The sequence below is a fragment of the Hermetia illucens genome, chromosome 4, assembly GCF_905115235.1.
Source record: "Hermetia illucens chromosome 4, iHerIll2.2.curated.20191125, whole genome shotgun sequence".
Classification (NCBI taxonomy): Eukaryota; Metazoa; Arthropoda; class Insecta; order Diptera; family Stratiomyidae; genus Hermetia; species Hermetia illucens.
This window is the reverse complement of record NC_051852.1, coordinates 140,956,701-140,979,646: the sequence shown is the minus strand read 5'-3', so window position 1 is coordinate 140,979,646 and position 22,946 is coordinate 140,956,701. Positions and strand designations below refer to the sequence as shown.

At 40.9% G+C, this 22,946-nt stretch overlaps 1 protein-coding gene across 5 annotated transcripts in view; it reads right to left on the bottom strand.

The window, feature by feature from the left end:
* LOC119656320 (TGF-beta-activated kinase 1 and MAP3K7-binding protein 3) overlaps window positions 1-22,946 on the bottom strand; it is a 146,667-nt gene that overhangs the window by 11,013 nt on the left and 112,708 nt on the right. For all 5 annotated transcript variants that reach the window (XM_038062776.1, XM_038062772.1, XM_038062773.1 and 2 more), the window contains exon 3: window positions 1,389-1,610. In XM_038062776.1, the coding sequence (XP_037918704.1) occupies window positions 1,389-1,610 (222 nt within the window). The remainder of the gene's footprint in view (window positions 1-1,388; window positions 1,611-22,946) is intronic.

The following is a 22,946-nucleotide window of genomic DNA, read 5'->3' as shown; positions in this document are numbered from 1 at the left end:
GACTAAACCGTTGAGACGTTGAAAAATGCACTCGAGATGGACTAAGTGCTCAGACTCTGGGGAAGCGATCAAAACATCCTCCAAATATATGAAACAGAAGTCGAGGTTTTGCAGGACCGAGAGGATGAACCTTTGAAAGGTTTGCGCCGCATTGCGCAACCCGAAAGTCATCCGTGTGAACTTGAAGAGTCAAAAGAGTGTGCATATTGCCGTCTTTGGAATGTCTTCTGGAGCTACAGGGATTTGGTGGTAGGCATTGGTTAAATCCAAGGTCGAAAAGATGCGGCAGTTTGCGAGATGATGCGCAAAGTCGTGGATGAGTGGAATAGGATATCGCTCTGGAACAGTCCGCGAGTTTAGCCTTCTGTAATCCCCACAGGGGCGTCATTCGCCATTTGGCTTAGGGAACATATGGAGTGGGGAAGACCAACAGCTGTCCGAGGGTCTGCAGATACCCTGTTGCATAAGTTGTTCAAACTCTTTCCTTGCAATAGCCAGCTTCTGGAGTAGTAGGGGACGCACCTTCAAGAAGATAGGGGAACCAGTAGGGTTAATGTGGTGCTGCACATTGTGCTTCACTGGTTTAGAGAGACTACACTCGGTAGTAATTTGGCTGAACTTTTGGAGGAGTGCCCGAAAACGAGAGTCGGTAATGTCCTCTAAAAGTATCGAAAGATTGTTACTTGGGTGAGATGCCATTTGGCCCGACGAATTAAGGTTGGTCGTGGGATCTATAAGAGACTTGTTTTGCAAGTCCACCAGCAACCCATAGTGGGATAAGAAGTCTGCCCCTAGTATGGGGAAGCTGACAGGATGAATCACCACGAAAACGTCCTATCTGTTAATTCGGAAGGAGTTTGCTGCCGCCAGTTTTAACAATTGAGGAAATAGTCGATGGTGCAGGGGTACGGGAAAAACGGAAATCCCCGCACCAGTATCTACGAGATAACTGCGCCTGCTGATAGGGTCATAAATTGTTGGGCGACGTGGCGCTGCGTTCTGGGTGGCCGTCGCGAGAACCCCCCGTGGATCTAGTTTTTTGAGGTAGGCGCGAATTTACACGGGATCGTACATTTAGTGGCTTTTTCGCCGCGAGCGAACTCACGACCTGGCGCTCGAATGGTGAGCATCCAGCGTCGCCCTCATTTCAGCCATACTGGCCACTAGCGCTGACAAACCTGCCAGAAAGTGATCCAGCTTCACTAAGAGAGAAACTTCACTAAGTTTATACATGAAACACGTAAAAGAGTAAATGATTAAAAAAAACTTATGACTCAACCCAATAGCTACATAGAAAATTCAAACTATTATACAAAAGTATTCCAAGAACACTCTACTAGCTTGCGCTAGTAGTAGTGCTGAACTTTCATTTTCTACCCCATACATACCTGCATTTCCATTTCGACTATTAATTTCTTGACAAAGTCTTTCACAATCATAGCGTAAAATTTCAATTTCACGATCTAATTGATCACACACATTCGGCGACATCGGTGATTGTAATATGTTAATTTCTTTATTCATTTCCTCCAGTTGTTGCCGTTTATTTTTCACCTCATTCGATAATTTACTTTTACGAGCCTGTTGTCTTCGAATGATTTCATCTTGAGCTAGAAATATAAAAGATGGAAAATAATTAAATTCATTTAGTAATCAAGTTGATATCATCTAGGGAGTAAATAAGTGCATAAAATTGGAGCGTGGTGAAATGTAATTTCAACTGCAATTGCTGGTTGTTCTCGAAGTATCGACCAAATTGAAACCCAGGTTATGATCAGAAACTGAATAGTAGGGACAACGAAAATTTGTAGCTTAAGGTGTTAGGCCACTGTAGACATTTCAAAATCCTATTTTTTTTAAAGAAAAAACTAACTAACACCTTAATAATGACGTACACAAAAAATCCAGATGAGGAAAATATCTAAACACTTTAATTTTGAATTTTGGCGCAACTACATTTTTCGAACTACATTTTTCAAGTTGGCCGGATTCATAACCCGAAAATTTCAGGACAATCGGTTCAGCCGTTTCCGAGCAAATCGGGTGTGATAGACAGAGAGGTAGACAGACACAAAACCTTAAAAAATCGGAAATTATCCTGAAAAGATCAGTTTGATAACCTTTCTTTCCAGTTTACATTATCAGAGATGAGGTTCCACTGATCGATTTAGATCGGAATTACCTAGTCTGGCCATATATTTCGTCACTACGTTACGAAATTTAAAAACCGTGGAGAAAGCAATGTTACCATTTTCCGAACACAGCTCTACATTGCGACGGTCGCCGCATTGAATAGTAGCCACAATGCAGTGGAATCATTATCATGTGCGCGTGGCCAATGTCATGCCTTCACAAAGCAGGCAAGACTGCGAATCAGATTTATGCGCTGATTAAGCCGAATTATACAGAGAGACTGGAGATGTTGTTGTCCGACGGAAACGTGGGTGGCCAGATTTTGCTCGTAGTCAGAGAGCCCCTTAGGACACCACCCTGTCGTAGCGGGGGAGCTGGTAGTTTGTGTGGTCGTTTACTTCAACACTAAGAATATCCAAAAACGTAGACGTCACTCTCCACTCTCTACTTCAGTGGAAAACCCCGAAGTCTATGTCTAGACAGAAAGGATAGTACAACAACTCGCTTAATGGAAAGAACTGGGAATCTGACTATGACCAAACTGTCGCTGACACTATTGCCTAACCCTTCCAAAAAGCGGGAGAGGAAAGCTCGGCAGAGGGAAACTTTAGCCGTAAAGAAGAAGGGACCACAAACTTGCCTCTCCTCCGCCTCTGTCAGGAAAAGCGGAAAAAAGGAAAGCTGGTGATTTGAACGCAACTGATCTAATTATGGTATGTGGAAACATATCCATGCAGCCCGGACATCAAAAATCTGGGAGGGCGACGACAACGGTGTTGCTACACTACCTAGTGTGACGATATCTAGAGAAACCGAACGCAAGAAAGCGGCGTGCTGATAACAAAATTGTTAGAGGCAAGCATGCTGGGACAGTTCTGTTCCCAGGACCTTATTGCGGTCAACTTACAATACCAGGTTAATGGCAAGAGGAGAAACGTCATAGTTGCTTCTGCTTACTTAACATACATACACTATGATTCTTTGTGTCCTCTGTCGGCGCAAGAACTAAGGGATCTGGTAGTGTATGCAGAATCAAGTGCCTTGAATTCTTAATAGTTTGTGATGTGAACGTGTGAACGCTCAACATATTTGTTGGGCCAGTAGCAAAAGCACTCCTCCAGCAGAGAAGCTTTTGATTTTATCACTTCAACTGGTCTGATGACCGCGACTGTACGGTGCGCCCCTACGTTCATGGGGATAAGAAGAAGTGGAATAATCAACCTAACAATTTGCACCTCAAAGTTGTTAGAGTTGATAATAGACTGGCGAGTGCTAGATGATGTCTCACTCTCGGACCACCGTTACTTAGAATTTAGTCTGACTATTGCAGACGAACAGTCTTTATTACAAAGACGGAATACCTGGAAAACGGATTGGACAAAGTTGAATGAACTTCTTGGCGACAAAGTGGAGCTTCCTAGGTAACTAAGAACTCCTTTGAAGAAGATCAATTGGAAGCTCTAAATTGCACACTTTTAGAGTGCTTTGAAGAGGCTTGTCCCATTTCCCGAAGCCAATGCGGTAAAACGAGGAGGAAGATTTCCAAGCTGTGCAGAGTCCTTAATAAGGATGAGTCGGCCAAATTGGACTTACTTAGAAAATCAGATGATACTTTCACGAACTCCAGAATTGAGTCTATACAGGAGAATTGGACACTGCGAGAGCGGTTGTTACCAATGAAAAGGCGAGAGCTGCTATACTATCCTTTGAATACTTCAAAGCACCTGGCATTAATGGCATATGTTCAGTGATAAGAAAGAAATATTTTTGGAGGATGTCTTGATGTGGGCTACGTGCCTTCCTCTTGACAGAAAGTTAAGGTAGTCTTCATACCAAAGCCTGGGAAATATGACTATTCAAATCCAAAGGACTTCAGACAAATCAGCTTAACATCATTTTCGCTGAAATGTCTGGAGAGACCGATTGAGCGTCACATTCGCGCGGAGGCGTTAAAATCGCACCCACTGAATGAAAAGTAAGTCCTGTGCCTTTGCGCTTCATCTTTTGGTTTCGTCACTTTTGTGGAGTATGTTGATCGACTCACTACTATGCGAACTGGGAAATCTGCCAATACACGCTCAAGCTTAAGCGGATGATGTGGCTGTGCTAGTTGTTGGTCGAGATCTCGGAACGGTGTGTAGAAATACACAAAACGCCATTGATTTGATTGGCAGTTGGTGTCTTATTGCAGAGATGAGGGGTACAACTCTTCAACTGTCCGAAGAAGCGAAATATCTCGGAGTTATTCTAGACAGGAGGCTTCTTTGGAACAAACATGCAGGGGTAAAGATAAAACGAGCTGTCAGAGCTTATGGGGGCTGGTAGGTGGACCTTTGCCTCGACATGGGGACTCATTAGGTCAATGTTTGCTAATGCATTCAAAGTGTGGTGGGTTAAGGTAAAACAACAGATTTTTCGCTATAAACTAGCCATACTGCAAAGAACTGTGTGTCTGGGTATTACCGACGGCATGAGCATGACATCCGGCGCAGCGCTGAATGCATTACTCCATTTGCTAAATTACCAAAATGATAGGGTGTGCGCTCGATCATCTGGCGAAGCCTCTGAAAAAGTTCAAAGGTGGTGGTTGTAGAACCTTTGAACGATACTCTGTTTGCCGGTATCAATTGGATCTCCCAACAGGATTCTGGGGCATTCCGCGAAAGTGACCTACCAGTGGTTAGAAGACAATGTGCCGCCCTTTATTCGAAAGGAAGATTGGACTTCAAGCAGCCCTAATTTGAAATCCATTTGACAATCACATTTGGAATAAGTGAGATAATTACCCTCTAATTTTCCGATTGAAATCATATGTCTGACGATAGAGCAATGGCCTGAGCGTTTGCAACTTTGTATTTCAAAAGGCGGCGATCATTTTGAATAAAATGCTGAAGTTTATATTTAGAATTGTCTCTTCTTTCATAATAAATTTGCTCGTTCATGTACGACTTTCTATTCTTTACATACAGGTGTTTCAAGTACTGACAAAACATATGGTCAGACTAGTTGGGCGACCAAGAAAATATTAAAAACAAATTGTGGGTATACGGGATCTCTGTCGAACATCAGTATATTTGTGACGTTTGTAAAGTAAAAATAATTAAAATTTGTGTTAGAAAACCATGGAACGCTATATGTTACTCCTCAAGAGCGCGAAATGATGCATCTACTTTTTTACGGAAATTCTGTGATTTTGACACAGTGTGAATTTCGCCATCGCTTTCCTGGTCATGAAATGCCTCCTGCACAAATGTTCTGGCATTTAGACACTCGACTGATTCAACAAAAGATTCATCGCACAAAGTAAAAAGACAGATGACTAACGGTTTCGTCCAGGGCAGAGGCAACTCATCAGGCGCTACTTCACCTCTGCCCTGGGAGCAGAACATTGGATTACTTTATTTTGGACCACTTTGTACTAACAAGTATCAGTTGCTCTATCACAATCATTGACTGGTCCCAAGTCTACACGAGTTTCATCAGGAATAAAGATAGAACTAATAGTGACGCCGGATGTGCAATAGGTGAAGACACTCTTATAACACATTTAACAATTTGGTCCATCCTAGCTCTTTTACTATTGTTTTATTTCTTACATTGAACAGGAGACAAGTAGCTTATTTTACGCGTAAATCTAAGAAGAGAGAAAGAGACCAACTTGTAGGACATTGTAGGACCGTTATGATCTCAGGATCAGTGAGTGAAAGTAGTAGACAAGCTCTTTGACGGAGATTTAAAAAAATGAAAGAAATGCATGTACTACGGAAAGCAATGGGCAAGATAATGCATGAAGGGGTCTAACTGTCACCAGGTATACTTTGTTTAAGGTCCTAAGTCCGCATCCATTTGGTGTTGGACCGGACCAAATGGGAAGCAACTTACTCTTTTTTTGTCCATAGACCCCTCGTTTATGGCTTAGCACCTAAACTTCAAAAATATTAGGCGGAGACGGCTTTAGCTTTACGGTTTCTTAAAAGGGCACATGCCCTGGTAACCTCTCAGAGAGGTATTCTGCGAATTATATAAAGGAGTATTCAATATCTGCCAGCCGCTTCGGTTACGATGCTTCCAGAGCAGAGGTGAGGCAGCGTCTGATTTGCCTCTGTCTTAGTAAGAAAACATAAAGGTGTCATCGCATAATGTTTTTGTCATCAGATAATTACAAAGCCTGAAAAGAGTACGCATATTAAAGAAGATTTGGAGTTGTTGCAGATAGGGGAGATTAGGAGCGTAGAACCGGAAAGGTTAGTCCAAACGGAGAAAGTTTTTTTTTCTTTTTAGAAAGTAAAGGGTTCCGGTGAATTTGTGTTGTATAGGTTTAAAATGAAGGCAGTCACAGTTACGGAAGGGAGGCCAAATTACAGAGAATATTCAAGGATTTTTCTAATGAGGAAGCTGAAACGTGTTAATGAGGACTGGATTGAGATAAAGTCGGACGAGGAATGTAGGATAAACTCAGACATTTTGGAAATGTTATTCGATTGGGGAAGTCGATGAAGTAGGAATTGAATCGAAACTTTTCGCAGGAGGTTACACCTAGGGCTTGATGGGAGCTCAGAAATGATAGGGGTTGTCCACTAAGAAAGTAGAAAAAGGATGTTGAAGAGGATTTAAGAGAATATAACATCGAGTGGCATTTGCTGATATAGGGCCAGCTTCTTCAAGCTGAATTGCAAGAAAGTACTGTACAGCATGGAAGAAACAGAGACAAATAATTTAAAGTCGTCTGCGTAAAGTTAACACGGGTAGATAAGCAAAGATAGGTCATTGATGAAATATAGAAATAGTAGCCTTGGAGAACTCAAGAGGAAGAAGAGTTGAGTAGAGTAGTTATGAAAAAAACTCTCTAAGAACAGTTAGAAAGGTAAGCCATGTTATAATTGAGGAGATTGGAGTTGAGCAGAGAGAGTTTGGAGAGGAGTATATTGCATTTGCGGAATTAAAGGCTTTAGATAAGTTCGTATGAACGACATGTATCTCTTGCCGTGAATTATATTATTCAACGCGCGATTAGAATCTGCGATTATCACCCAGAAAAATTTGACTCAACTGTTGGATCACTCGTCCCTCACTAGACCCCGACTTGATTCAACTGTTGAGTCAGTCATTCGAATTGGGTGGACTAAAATATTTAGCGATGGAAGTTGGTAAAGTTGAAAAGGTAAAAAGTAATAGATAGGTATATGTAAGCAAGGAGGTATATGTCAAATGAGCACATCTGTGTTGTGATATAACCTGCGATGGTACCACGGAGAAAGAGTGAGATTTGTATGAGGCGGTTTGAGGAGGTAGAAATGGAATGTTTGGATCCATGTCTTGTGAGGATTTTCTCCTCCTCTAGCAAAATTAAGACAAGATAGTTTCTGCAGAACGAAATGTTGATCTATAGAAATTGAGGGATCCTGCTCTAAGAAAAGTTATATAGTGAAAAGAAAAATACTTCATCAGTTTGACAATAGATTGAACGGAAAAAAGCCATAAATCGGACGTATATGGAATAGACATCGTTGTTAGTGGTTTCAGCCGAATGTAGGGAGGAATTGCATTTAAAATGATTCCTCGAAAAACACCAATAAGAGACATGAAATAATGCCAGATGAGGCGGTAGCACAATTCTTTGCTTGAAATTTCAAAACTTGATATATATAGACAGTGGAGCAACAAAGTAACTAATTGCAGAGGACGGCTGCTGTTAGAACCATTGACACTATTTGAAATTTTATTTGCAATTACAAGCAATTTATCAGTGGTACCTTGACATGTGGAGTATCCTGACGGGTATATTCAGCTATTACTGAGCGATTATTTACCAAGCAGTATCGGAAAACGGGAGGTAACAAAAGAAAATGTGGCAAGGGTACCAAAAGGCAATGGAACAATAAAACTTTCGATAGGGAATCTTTCGCGGATACTTCCAGTTAATTGTACGATATAATTAGGAACGCAATAGAAATGTCCTCATGTACCGCAAAAACCCTAAGTTCATTTTCAAGAGTATCAGCCTCAAGTGGAAAGTAGACGAAGCAGTAGCAAAAGTCACAGGGAAAGTGATCACGTCTAATTAGCTGTGCAGCGTTGTTGCAATTCAATGTTCTTTGAGACCGGAAAGTGCTTTAAAACTTCCGAGCAGGGGCTGAGCGACTTTTAAAAATCTCCGTACGATATTTTGTTTCAAATTTGAAGGGTCCAAAGTTCGCATCCCCTTGATATTGGACAGGACCAAATTGGCAGCAACTTACTACCTCTACCTCCAAGGACCCCTCGTTTGGGGCTTAGCATCCAAACTTCAAAAAATATTAGGTGAAGACGGCTTACCAGGGCCGAGATAAACCGTCCGACGCTGCCTCACCGTTGCCCTTAAACAAAAAAATTTCAGTTGCGGCCAAGCTTTGGCCCAAAGAATGGGGGGATTTATGCTCAATATAGTTCGGAGTCATGTCGTGCTATGCGAATGACAAAAGAAGTATTTAACACCTGCCAGCCGTTTCGGTCACGGTGCTTCCAGGGCGATAGTGAGGCAGCGTCTTGTGATTTGCCTCTGTCCCTATTCAGTGTCTGAAAGTGTAGTAAATGAACTCAGAAAAGGCAACTTTAACCCATGATTACTATGTTAATAATTGTAGTATTTCCACTAAACTTTCCATTTTCATATTCCATGTTCTGAACTATATTATTTCATTGCATTTTACGGCTCTAGGGTGAAATTAGCCAATTTTCTAGTAAATTTACAGAATATAGCAATATCCCATTATTAACTTTATTCGAGCAGATATAGGAATGGAAAGTAATTTGAATCCTAGATATCATATAGAGGTATTTATGACTTTTTTCCAGATTTCTCGGTTAAGGTTTTTGAGAATGGCTCCTGGATTTTTGACATCACCACACCCCCTCACTACCAATGTTATATTCGAGAAAAAACAATTTCAGTCAAGTTTTGCATGCAATCAATTTTGAGCATTCACAAGCCAAAATCTACTGAGAGTGCTGCTGCGGTTTTCAGCTTCCAATTCAGGAGGAATTCCAAAAGTAGCCCACTTTTTTTGACTCAATCCTGATCATCACTCGTGACCGACCCCAATGACACAAGAATGCAAATGAACTCCTTAGCGTCAGATACAAAAGTGACACCAAATTTACACTCTTCGTCCTGCTACCTCTCGAATCTCTACTTGTTGTTCGTAACAGTGAAATTGAGCGGACCGCTAGGAGCGTCCTTTCCAATACAGGTTATTCCGGACTGTGAACTTTTGCGTGTCAAGTAATTAACTGACTCTTTATTCATTGCCTGATTGAATATTGACGGGAAAATAACCACAATTGATAAAACCGCATGGATATAATGTATAAAGTGACTACACAACACGTGACACCTATTTCTCCTTGAATTAAAAATATTATTCTCATTACTTACACATTCCAGCTAAATTGGCAGAACTATTACTACAACCTATTAAAATTCCAAACAATTTTCACGTTAGGGTCATTCACACTTGCCAACCAATGGCAAAATAACAAAATATCAATTCCACTGAAACCTACTTAAACGACACATTGCTAATTTTAAGTGTGCATATATCATTCATTAGCATCTTCATTCAATGTTTCTTTTTTATTGTATTTACGTCGTGGCCACTTTTAAATACGGAGACAATTTCATACACAGCCCAAAACATCATTATTCTACACAAAATTTGGAAAATCAAATACAAATACAAACTTCTGTTTTCATCAATTTAAATGCTTTTATTTACGAATTTCCTCGGCCTTCATATTTTATTCCAAGTTTTTTTTTGAAAAAAATGAAAGAAAACGCTGAAAACGCAGGAATATTGTGTTGAATTGAGGAAGAAATAACCACAAAAATTGTGAAAAAATTTTAATTAAGAACTGTTCTCCCTGGCATAGTAGGAATTGACCTAGTTGCATTTGTAATGGAAACTACCTCGAAGAACTATTTTCACGGTTTAGACGTAGAATGAATAACTGGGCCATATTTGACACCGTTTTCATATTATTATTAATTATGAGGATGATCTTGCGTTTGTGGGATTACTTGATGGATATTTTTGAAAAGGGGGTCGGCTGACGCGGAAAATGAGCACAGGAGTACAGGTAGTGATGATTTCTCAAAGTCAAGTCAAGAGAGGTGTGAATGTAGGGAGGCCGAATTTTAATGGAAAAATCCCAATAATTCATAAATTTCAGAATATTTTGTAGTAATAAAAATTTAGAGTGAAATTTTCATCGTATCACGTGTACAAACTGATTTGTTTTCTATTTTTATCGTAATTTCCTTGCTAAAGACGAATGTGCAAATAGGTCCCTTCATAAAGCCCTTTGGGTTCAATAGGAAAATAAATTTCAATGGTAGAAGCAAGAAATAAGGCACTGAACATGGTGGATCTAGTAATAAGTGTCGATGCTGAGAATGCCCAAGATTACCACCTGAGCTATCTACAAATTGTTAATTTTCGCCATCTTCAGCATCCACACCATTATAAGTGCCGTGCAACGTGGGGCCAAACATTAGGTTTCATGTCGGTGAACCTGGATAAGATACTCTTTGTTCCCGACAAGGATCCACGTACACTTCGTTTAAGGTTATACGCGTTTTCCCATGAAGCAAATGTTCCTATGACTGCTTATTCTACCCTGCGTAATAGATCATGAAAATCGGATCATTCTTGGGGATGTCTTTGTTATTGTTTTAAGATTGGAATGTGCAGTTCACAAGGGAAACCTCCCTAGTTTCACTGGAGATATAGGTAGGTGTCGGAAACTGCCTTGCCTTGACTTTCGCTTGATTAAAGCTTCAGATCTTACGTGGATCCTCCCATAGGTCTCTAGAATACGGCCTTGTTGGCTGGAAGCTAAAAGGGTATGCCTTTCGCAATTTCGGGAACTGTCCCCTGCCTTTGTGTGAATAACGGGACTTTCGACTTTCAACGCGTGATTACTTACCTTTTCTCACTTGTGATGAGGGAGAATATAAAATATACTAAAAACATTCTTTGAAATAATCGTCCCACCCTCATGCAGCTTTCTAAAAAAAATCGGTATTGCTTTGACGATAGCTCTCATTAATTAATCAAAACTCGGTTGGTTACCCAAGGGATTGAGATCCGAACACATGGAACATCACTTTTCCGCTGTAATGAAATCAGGCTCATCGATTTTTTTGCCTTATGGGCGAGGGCCAAGGCCTGTTCAACACCGCAATCGTTGACACCTTGGAAGAGGGCACCTGGAAGAGGCCGAACCATTTTGTCTAACATATCCCATCATATTTACCCATGTGTTATAGAAATAGACGTGTGCTGCTCTGTGGTACGACACGCCCACCAGATCATTAGTAAGGGAGTGGGGGTGATGACCACTTGGGACCTGCTGGTCCTTTTTTTTTAAACTCCATCATTTTTGCGGTTGAAATTGTTTGCAATAGAAAATCATTGTCATTTTTTCGAACTATTTCACACTTTGACTGCCCCGTGAAGGGTTACTATTACAACATGTTTAGCATATATTGTAAACTACAGCCTCGTTCGATATTAATTTTTTTTTTCAAATAGGAAAACTGCTATTATACATGCCTGTACTGTCCTCAGATGTTCTCACTAAGGCACTTGGAGGTTTCTAACCGTCTAAGTTTTTTTGGGACAAAATAAAGAGCCCCTTGACAGGAAGTGAGGAAGGAAAGTCGATAGATCATTTGAAAGACTCTTTCGAAATTAAGTTCATTAACACCAATAAACTGGTCTTGTTTGCAGTTAAGAAACCAGTTCAAGTTACAATAGATCCAACAGCATAAGATTCCAGGAGACCTTAACAGAGAAGGAAAATGAAAGACCTTTCAAGAATCCCTACGGTACACGTCAAAGTAAACAAGGATTCCGCAATTTGCTCCTTATTTGTTTAAAAACATCCGGAAAATCATTTGCACCGACAATTTCACTATATCTTATGAAGAAATTCATCTAAAGTATCCTGGCTCCCAGGAAAAACAATACACCCGAGTAGGTTTACAGAATCACCAGCAATGAACTTGACCTAAAAAGCTAAAAATTTCATTCGGGATATGGGAGTACTATTCTATATATAACTTTCGAGAATTTTGCTGTTGGGGCAAGCGTTGAATCTTGAAATTAGGCTATAATTATTTGCGGGATCATTGACGTTCCCAAACGGTGGTAAATCAGGTAAGCATTTCAATTGTCAAATTTCACGGGTACCAAATCATCATCATCAACGGCGCAACAACCGGTATCCGGTCTAGGCCTGCCTTAATAAGGAACTCCAGACATCCCGGTTTTGCGCCGAGGTCCACCAATTCGATATCCCTAAAAGCTGTCTGGCGTCCTGGCCCACGCCATCGCTCCATCTTAGGCAGGGTCTGCCTCGTCTTCTTTTCCTACCATAGATATTGCCCTTATAGACTTTCCGGGTGGGATCATCTTCATCCATACGGATTAAGTGACCCGCCCACCGTAACCTATTGAGCCGGATTTTATCCACAACCGGACGGTCATGGTATCGCTCATAGATTTCGTCATTGTGTAGGCTACGGAATCGTCCATCCTCATGTAGGGGGCCAAAAATTCTTCGGAGGATTCTTCTCTCGAACGCGGCCAAGAGTTCGCAATTTTTCTTGCTAAGCACCCAAGTTTCCGAGGAATACATGAGGACTGGCAAGATCATAGTCTTGTACAGTAAGAGCTTTGACCCTATGGTGAGACGTTTCGAGCGGAACAGTCTTTGTAAGCTGAAGTAGGCTCTGTTGGCTGACAACAACCGTGCGCGGATTTCATCATCGTAGTTGTTATCGGTTGTGATTTTCGACCCTAGATAGGAGAAATTATCAACGGTCTCAAAGTTGTATTCCCCTATCCTTATTCTTGTTCGTGCTTGTGTTTGACCAGTGCGGTTTGATGTTGTTGGTTGATTCGTCTTCGGTGCTGACGTTGCCACCATGTATTTTGTCTTGCCTTCATTGATGTGCAGCCCAAGATCTCGCGCCGCCTGCTCGATCTGGATGAAGGCAGTTTGAACGTCTCGGGTGGTTCTTCCCATGATGTCGATATCGTCAGCATAGGCCAGTAGTTGGGTGGACTTGAAGAGGATCGTACCTCTTGCATTCACCTCAGTATCACGGATCACTTTCTCGAGGGCCAGGTTAAAGAGGACGCATGATAGCGCATCCCCTTGTCGTAGACCGTTGTTGATGTCGAATGGTCTTGAGAGTGATCCTGCTGCTTTTATCTGGCCTCGCACATTGGTCAGGGTCAGCCTAGTCAGTCTTATTAATTTCGTCGGGATACCGAATTCTCTCATGGCCGTGTACAGTTTTACCCTGGCTATGCTATCATAGGCGGCTTTAAAGTCGATGAACAGATGGTGCAACTGTTGTCCATATTCCAACAGTTTTTCCATCGCCTGCCGCAGAGAGAAAATCTGATCTGTTGCTGATTTGCCTGGAGTGAAGCCTCTTTGGTATGGGCCAATGATGTTCTGGGCGTATGGGGCTATCCGGCCTAGCAAGATAGTGGAGAATATCTTATAGATGGTACTCAGCAACGTGATACCTCTATAATTGCTGCACTGTGTGATATCTCCCTTTTTATGTATGAGACAGATTATGCCTCGCTGCCAATCGTCAGGCATTGATTCGCTGTCCCATACCTTGAGCACAAGTTGATGAACCACTTGGTGTAACTGGTCGCCTCCATATTTAACCAATTCGGCTGTAATTCCATCGGCTCCTGGCGACTTATGATTTTTTAGCCGATGAATTGCACGGACTGTTTCTCCTAAACTTGGTGGTGGCAGTATTTGTCCGTCGTCTTCAGTTGGCGGGACCTCCAACTCGCCGATGTTCTGGTTGTTCAGTAGCTCATCAAAGTACTCAACCCATCGCTCTAATATGCCCATTCTGTCGGAAATCAGATTTCCCTCTTTGTCTCGGCAGGATGAGCATCGAGGTGTATAAGGCTTCATCCTGCTGACTTGTTGGTAAAACTTCCGCGCCTGGTGCGGTTGCTCCCTGTACTTTTCTAGTTCACAGACTTGTTGGTTCTCCCAGGCTTCCTTTTTCCGTCTGTGAAGTCGCTTCTCCGCTCGACGGAGTTCGTGATAAGTCTCTGCGCGTGCCCGCGTTCTTTGAGAATGCAACATTACTCGGTATGCGGCATTCTTCCGTTCCGTTGCTAGCTTACATTCATCGTCAAACCAGCCGTTCCGACTCCTTTTGCGGCTGGGGCCAAGTATATTTGTGGCCGTATCCATGATAACGTTCTTCAGGTGGTTGTGAAGATCATTAGTTGATGCTTCATCTCCAGGTCCTCTATTGACTGCGGTTATTGCGGCATCCATTTCCCTCTTATAGGTGTCGCGGAGGGTTGTGTTGTGGATGGCTTCAGTGTTCACTCTCACCTGATTGTCAGAGGGGATTCTAGGTGGTATTGTTATTCGAGCTCGGAGCACCATGCCAACGAGATAGTGATCCGAGTCTATATTGGCCCCCCTATATGTTCTGACATTCATCAAGGCTGAGAGGTGGCGGCGTTCGATCAACACGTGGTCAATTTGGTTAAAAGTGGTCCCGTCTGGAGAGGCCCACGTATGTTTGTGGACCGCTTTCCGCGCAAACCAGGTACTTCCAACAACCATTTCGTGTGACCCTGCTAATTGAATAGTCCGCAGTCCGTTATCATTTGTTTTTTCGTGTAAGCTATGGGAGCCAACGTATCGCCTGAATACGGGCTCCTTCCCTACTTGGCTGTTAAAATCCCCAAGTATGATTTTGATATCATATCTGGGACAGGCTTCGAGGGTTCTTTCTACTGCCTCGTAGAAGGTATCCTTCTCCGACTCTGCAGTCTCCTCTGTAGGGGCGTGAACGTTTATGAGGCTTATATTTCTAAACTTGCCTCGCAAGCGCAGAGTGCATAGCCGTTCACTTATACTTTCAAAGCCGATAACAGCAGGTTTCATTTTTTGGCTGACTAAGAAACCTACTCCGAGCACATGGTTTACTGGATGGCCGCTATAATATATGGTGTATTGGCTCTTCTCCAGGAAACCGGTCCCTGTCCATCGCATCTCTTGCAACGCTGTTACATCAGCCCTATATTGGGACAGGGTATCGGCTAGCTGCTTATCAGCTTCATCTCTGTACAGGGAGCGCACGTTCCATGAGAAAATGCGCAAATCGTTGTTCCTTTGTCGTTGCCGGGTCCGTCGTTTTAACATCCGTCCTATCCGAGGCTCCTGTTGTGGCTTCGTAACAGGTTGTTTTCCGTGTAGGGTTGTCAGCCCTACCCAACCCCCAACCTGGAGGACCAGTTGGTACAATTTGTCCCGTTTTTAGGCGCGGGAGACTCGCCTTCATCCTTCTCCGTCTGCAGCTTTTCGTCAAGAAAGAGCTCCCAGCGGTCACCACGTGGAGGTGGAGATAGGGTTTGGTAGTAGAGCTGTTGGTGTTGGTTCAGCAGGCATTTCCCAGGTTTTATGCTCCATCGTGGGTACCAATCCACGTTTCGCCCCGGGACCTATACTACCCTTTGACCACCACCACGGGTACCAAAGCTGGAATAAAATGGATATGACTAAACTTAGAGCCGTCCTTTGGAATGCATCTGGATACACAGGACTGGCGAAAACATATTTAAATAATCATTGCAGGTAAAATTAATAAATTGGATTTCAGCTGGGGCATTATTTTTTTGAGTCAAATGACTAATATCTGACGAAATAACGTTAGTTCAACAGGATGGAACATCTGGACAAGCGAACCTTACCATCTGAGCGATCTTACGGAGGGATTTTGAATGTCGTGTTCTTTGCCCAGACTTATCAATTTGCGATTGTATTTAGTAGAGAAGGGTGAAGTCTGACAATTTCAGTCAATTGAAGAATTTCGTTTGATAGGGTAGGAATATCATTCTCTGGGAAATACGTCATCAGGGAATCAATAAATTCAAGAATATATGCAGCTTTAGATTCCTTTGCTGCATATTCTCTGAGTCTAAATGAGAATAAACCTCCTCTATTGCTTAAAGCTTATCAGCAGCCCCTAAAGAAGCCGTTCTTCAATCACAAGAAGCGCGTCAAGTGATGATCTCATGATTTCTTTGAATCTTTTCCGGAAATGTTGAAAAAAATTTATAAAATTAGAATACAGTTCAACGATTTTCAATGGAAAGTTTCGGAATGAAATAGGGGTCTGACAAATTAATTCATTGACTACTAACAGCTGAAGGTCATGGTCATGTGTCAAGCATCTTGTGTTTTGAAACAGTTGGGAGATGATTCAATCGTCAATTCTGAACATATGAAATGAACTATGGTTTTACGGTAACGACCCCGAAACCAGGCAGTGGAATCTCCAAATTTGTCAAATTTTTTTGGTTACAAATTGTCTATCTGTAAATTTTGAAAAGATTTATCTGAAAAAGTAGGGTTTTTGCACCATATGTAGTCAGAGCATACTTATGAATTAAGAAAGGCAAAAATGGACAGCGTTTTGCTAGTAGAAAAAGAACGAGCAAGGGTCTGTCAGATATCTTAGCAAAAAAACTTGCGAACTCTTCGCCACGTTCGAGAGAAGAATTCTCCGAAAAATTTTTGGTCCACTACATGAGGAGGGGCGATTCTGTAGCCTACATAATGGCGAAATCCATGAGTGATACCACGACCGTCTGGTTATGGATAAAATCCAGCTCAACAGATTGTGATGGGGGTCACTTAATCCGTATGGATGAGGATGATCCAGCCCGGAAAGTCTATAAAGGCAATATCTATGGTAGAAAAAGAAGACCTGCTTGAAATGGAACGATGGCGTAGGTCAGGACACCAAACAGATTTTAAGGATATTGAATTGGTGGAACTCCGCGCAAAATCGAGGTGGCTGGAGTTCCTTTTTAAGGCAGGCCTCTAGATCGGATGCCGGTTTTTGCGCTGTTGTTGATGATGATGATCTTTCGATAGCCTGGTACTTGGAGAATAGCCTTAATTACATTGAAATTGCTCTCAATTGATATCTAGGAATTAAATCTTTGGTCAGCCTCTTTCAATCAATCGAGGGAAATCTTTGACTGACAATACCAGAGATTTTATCTAGACTGGCTTGTGTAATAGGAGCTTTCTTGGAAAATTTCTGGCTATAACTGGTACCATATATGAAGACGCAAAATGCTGTAGAAACTTTGGGATAAATTCTATTCAGCTTCGCCTAGACGATAATGTTATTTTTCTTAAAGCATATCAACTATGGAAATGAGATGTTCTCTTAACTACATTACTTAAAAACTAGATGACGTGTGGTTTCGTTTAAGATAGAGGCAATTTATCACATGCTGCCTCACCTCTGCTCTTGGGGCAGTAGTTATAATACAAAGTGCTATTTACACAACGTGAGAATCAATTATATTTAGGAGAAAAACCACTGGAACCGGCCGAAGTGAATCTGAATTTTGTTCAGGAATTAAGGAAGACCACCGTTCACTGATGAAGAGAACAGTTGGTTCCCGAAATACAGTATATGTAATTTTAAATAATACGATTTTAGCTAATAAAAGGAAATACTGTCCCTAAAATTGTGCCGACACGCATTAACAGCGCTAAATCCGCTTTCGCGCTAAAATCTGGAAATACAGATATCTCAACTCCAAGATCTAAAGCTCCAAACCGTTGTGAACACTTGTCTGCGTCGTATAATCGGAGTACGCTGGCCTGACACTATCTCGAACGAAAAACTTAGTCGGCGCCCTAGGCTTGGCACTGGATAGGTTTCACATTAACGAGGGGCGACAATTGCATTGCGTACTACGCCATGCACTGGATTTCACTTTCTCACGATGACTGACGAGTGGGCCGCTTCAAGCGTTTCGGGAAGTCGTGGAAGAGCTGAAGCGCATTTCAGGTAACCCCAAAAAATGGCGCGCAGGTGTTGCGCTACACCCCACCAAGGATAAATGACAATCATATACAAAACAAATCAGGTATTTTCATTAGTTTTAACTTTTCTAGGGAGCTTACCCCTACTGTAGAAGCGCTGTAGCTAATCAAAATCCCAATTCGAGCGAAAGTCAGCTTAACTAGTACTTTCTACGACCAGTGATTTACGTTACGCAATCTTCCACGTTACTAACCTTACGTAATAGCAGACGAGATAGAGAGAGAGAGAGAGAGCAGAATTACACCAGCTGGCTCTCCAGGCTTGTGGTGTATGATAGACTGACAACTTGTTCATATAGATCATATCGTCTAAAAACTCGAAGTTGAGTCTCAGAAAATTTGACTGCACAAGATTGATGTCTTAGATATCGACGAAGTATTTGATTCCTGCACTTTGTGTTCAAAAATGGAAAAACGACTGGAATGCAAGAATTACACAGTAGTAGAAACCCCGTAATCTCGTCGACATAAAAAGAACGTGACTCTCCTTAGATGAGAGGGTATACAATCAGATAAACGCATTGCGACCCTGACCGCTATCGATATCGACGCTGGGTAATAAATAATGGGAGCATTGGGGACACTTTTAAAACAACAGTTGTGACATCGAAGTTCCATTATCTCTTGAAGAAAAAGAAAACTATTAAAAGGAAAGGTTTCCGATTAAACTGTAGAATTTTATTTATCTTGAAGTAGCAAACACGTGTTTCGGACACAACATGTGCCCTTCTTCAGTCCTTATTGTGTAATTTCAAAATTCTATAAATTAATCGGAAACCTTTCCTTTTAATAGTTTTCTTTTAAACGGAACTATAGCAAACTACGGAACTATTTTTATGAAACTTCTCAACTTTTTCTCAATGAAAAACGTATTCTTGCCAAACACTTATCGCTGAGCGAATTGCAACCACCAACGGCGCAACAACCGCTATCCGGTCTAGGCCTGCCTTAATAAGGAACTCCAGACATCCCGGTTTTGTGCCGAGGTCCACCAATTCGATATCCCTAAAAGCTGTCTGGCGTCCTGACCTACGCCATCGCTCCATCTTAGGCAGAGTCTGCCTCGTCTTCTTTTTCTACAATAGATATTGCCCTTATAGACTTTCCGGGTGGGATCATCCTCATCCATACGGATTAAGTGACCCGCCCACCGTAACCTATTGAGCCGGATTTTATCCACAACCTGAAGGTCATGGTATCGCTAATAGATTTCGTCGTTATGTAGGCCACCGAATGTAGAAGGTCAAAAATTCTTCAGAGGATTCTTCTCTCGAACGCGGCCAAGGGTTCGTAATTTTTCTTGATAAGAACCTAAGTTTCCGAGGACTGGTAAGATCGTAGTCTTATACAGTAAGAGCTTAGACCCTATGGTGAGATGTTTCGAGCGGAACAGTCTTTATAAGCTGAAATAGGCTCTGTTGGCTGACAACAACCGTGCACGGATTTCATCATCGTAGCTGTTATCGGTTGTGATTTTCGACCCTAGATAGGAGAAATTGTCAACGGTCTCAAAGTTGTATTCTCCTATCCTTATTATTCCTGTTTGACCAGTGCGGTTTGATGTTGTTGGTTGATTCGTCTTCGGTGCTGATGTTGCCACCATATATTTTGTCTTGCCTTCATTGATGTGCAGCCCAAGATCTCGCGCCACCTGCTCGATCTGGGTGAAGGATATGCTCAATTTATAAATAAAATCTACAGATTTTGCTGTGAAAACCATAGTGGAAAATTGTTGTTGTTGAGTTATGGAGTGATTTCAAAAATTCTCGGAAGTATATCAGAGAATACTAGGAAGAATTTTTATAAGCAAAATCAATGATTGCCACATTTCCTTTGTAAACGCGGAGAACACAATATAAAATATTCGTAGATTAGAAAACAACATGCAGTAACATATACTGGGCTGTAGTGAATCAAATAATCTCTACATTTAAGGTTTTGACCAAATTATAATAGTTAGGCTCTTCCAACTGAAAATGAGCCAATTAAGCGCCCAAGGAAAGCTGTAGATTCAGTTAATAAGGTATTTAAGCACGACTCCGGACTGGAGCAAGGCGATGGGCCAAGTTCCAGCATTCAATATCGCTTTGGACCAAGTTCTCCGAAAGAACCTTGCTTTACAAATCAGCCAAAATAGTGATCTATCCCAATCTCAATATCAAGGTCGAGAGTGAGTGTCGAAAAAGCCCTGGTAAAACTTGATGAGAAAGACAAAGAAATCGTAAGCAAGAATAAGATTAAAACCATTACAGAAACCAGAAAAAAGCTCCCGACGGCGCGATAGTTGAGGAGATAAAGCGTCAACCTTGGAATCTCGATGCTCTGAGTTAAAATTCCAGTGGTCATGGGTGTCTGTGTTCGTCTTGTGTTTGCTCCACTAAGGAGTGAACAGAATAAAGTGAACACTAATTAGATGAAATAACACATTGAATGATTGCAGACCATATATCGCCTGGCCGAGAGGAGAATTCCTAGACACATACTTAAAGGCAAAGAAGAAGGCATCGCCTGTGAAACCTCGAAACAAACGAAGGACTCGATTGACAACGTAAAAAGAAACCCCTCCACCGCAAAAAGTGGACGTGGAGGTCTCTCTAGGTTTATAGAAGAAGAATTAAGTTATTTATTTTGACATTACAATATTTGTTCAAAGGTATTCAGAAGTCTTTGTAATTTTGCTATTGAATCTAAAGATACGAATCCATGATGTCGGTGATTTTATGCCGTAATAGAAAACGAGGGCTTTTGAGGATTTTCTCTATAAAATGTTTCAACTTATGTCGTTTCTCGGCGACTCACATTTTTAAACTGGAAATGTCTTTCAAATTTTTATGAAAACAGGTTCAGACGTCATCAAGATTTATTCAAGATAATCCAAAGAATAATTTTTACTTTAAATTATGCTGTTTGTCTCTCCTGAAGGAACACTCGCAATAATGGATGGAATATATATTTATCTATTTTTCAAATTCTCGATTACACGAGAAAACATCGTTTTCTTTCACGTTTTTCATGTTATTCGAAATGTGGGGACAATCTTCATATTACTTACGAACTAAGTTAACAAACAACTGGCTACGTAAATGAACGACACCATGTCGACAGACAGGGGGTATTTCCGCTATTCAAGAGAAATGCAATCTTCGAAAAATATCAACAAAAGTCTGGTCGTCAAATTGAAATCTATTTCCGCCAAAGTGTCAAGCATTTGGTGAAGATTTCTTTTATCACGTTGACAAACAAATGTATCTGAAAATAAGTCTAAGTAAATTTAAACGTAGCTTTATTTTTATCTTGGTTATTTACAGAAGCCTAGAAAACAAGTCGTCTTGCTACTTCTGCAAGTAAAGGCTTTGTAGACTTCATGGCTTCCTGAAACATGTACTAGTTATCATTCGATAGATTTGTTTTGCTCTAGATTTACTTTATGCTTTAAAAAAAGCTAAAAATAATGTCGGAAAATATGTTTGCTGTTTGCATTATCAATGGGAGCTCTTATAAACGACCTTAGCCATAGTCTTGTCTTCTCATTTTTGTATAAAACATTTCAAAATATTTCGGATGAACTCCTCAATAATTTATCTTGCAAATCAAATGATTTACGCATTCTTTTCTACATTTGATTGACGTAACAATTCCACACATACACCAAATACTTTCCCCATGTTATCTAGATATCTACAAACTGAAAATCCAAAAATTCAACTTCTCTTATATTTTGCCGGCAAAATAGAAAAACTCGGAACACGAATACTTGGAAAGTGTATTTATATATTTTTTCAAGCAATAGTTTATTCGCCAATTTACGTAAATTGAAATAATGACCATTACTGTTTTAGGAGATGATCTGCAGCGCTCGAAACTAATTTTAACCCCTGACATAGAACAAATATGGCATTCCGGTTCAATGTACACGCAAATTAGTTATTTTTACTATCTGACTCGGAATCGTTAAGCCATCACTTCAGATAGTTCAAGTTCAAGGAAAAATCCAAGTGAAATGGTCAGTGAAAGTCTTGGTAATCCTCAACTAGTGACAGGTAGGTATTTTCACTTGGTGACATGAAAGGAACCGGCCTGCATGGCGTCTCTTGCATGCTATGTCCGCTCTCAACTTAATGACATGATAAATGTGTTTCTAAAAATTCAATATCCTATTTATATTGTATCTTTCTCAATCTTGTGTTAGATCTTCGTATTTATAGATTCCTTAATTCATCTTGATAAATTCGCTCTTTAAATGTTAGAATGACAGTTTATTTAGTGTTTATGATACGTTTATCTACGCCTTAAAGATAATATTCTCATTTCTTCATTGTATCTGTAGCTTTTTTTCTATTTTTTAAAAATAATATATTCAATTTTCTCTCTGTGTTGATTATTTTTGAAAAAGTTCATCGTGATACTTTCGCAAAGTGGATCTGTTTCGTTGCAAAGAAACCGTTCGGGAAAATTGCAGGCACAAAGTGATTTATGAAGGTCTTTTAAACCGAGTAACACCTGCTCGAAATTTGTTTATTTTTTACACCAATGACTTAACTCGAACTACAAACATTTTTTAGATATTGTCATATGGTCCTTTTTAGATATGACGAATTATGAGTTGAGAATAGCAGCATGCAGTGTGATTTTTTCTAGCTTTGCTATCTTTTTCGTTAGATGTGTGGGAGCATGCATTTTTTTAAACTTTCTAGCTATTCAGGTGTTGAATTTGATCCTTTTCTTCTTCTTGTTTAGTCTTCATCCCGTTCAGTAGCGGAACCGGCTGATCTAGATCGAATTCGCTATTTTTCTCGGTCATAAGTTAGGTCTAAGTTCATAAGTTTGGTCAAATGACATAATCATATTACCGAAAACGC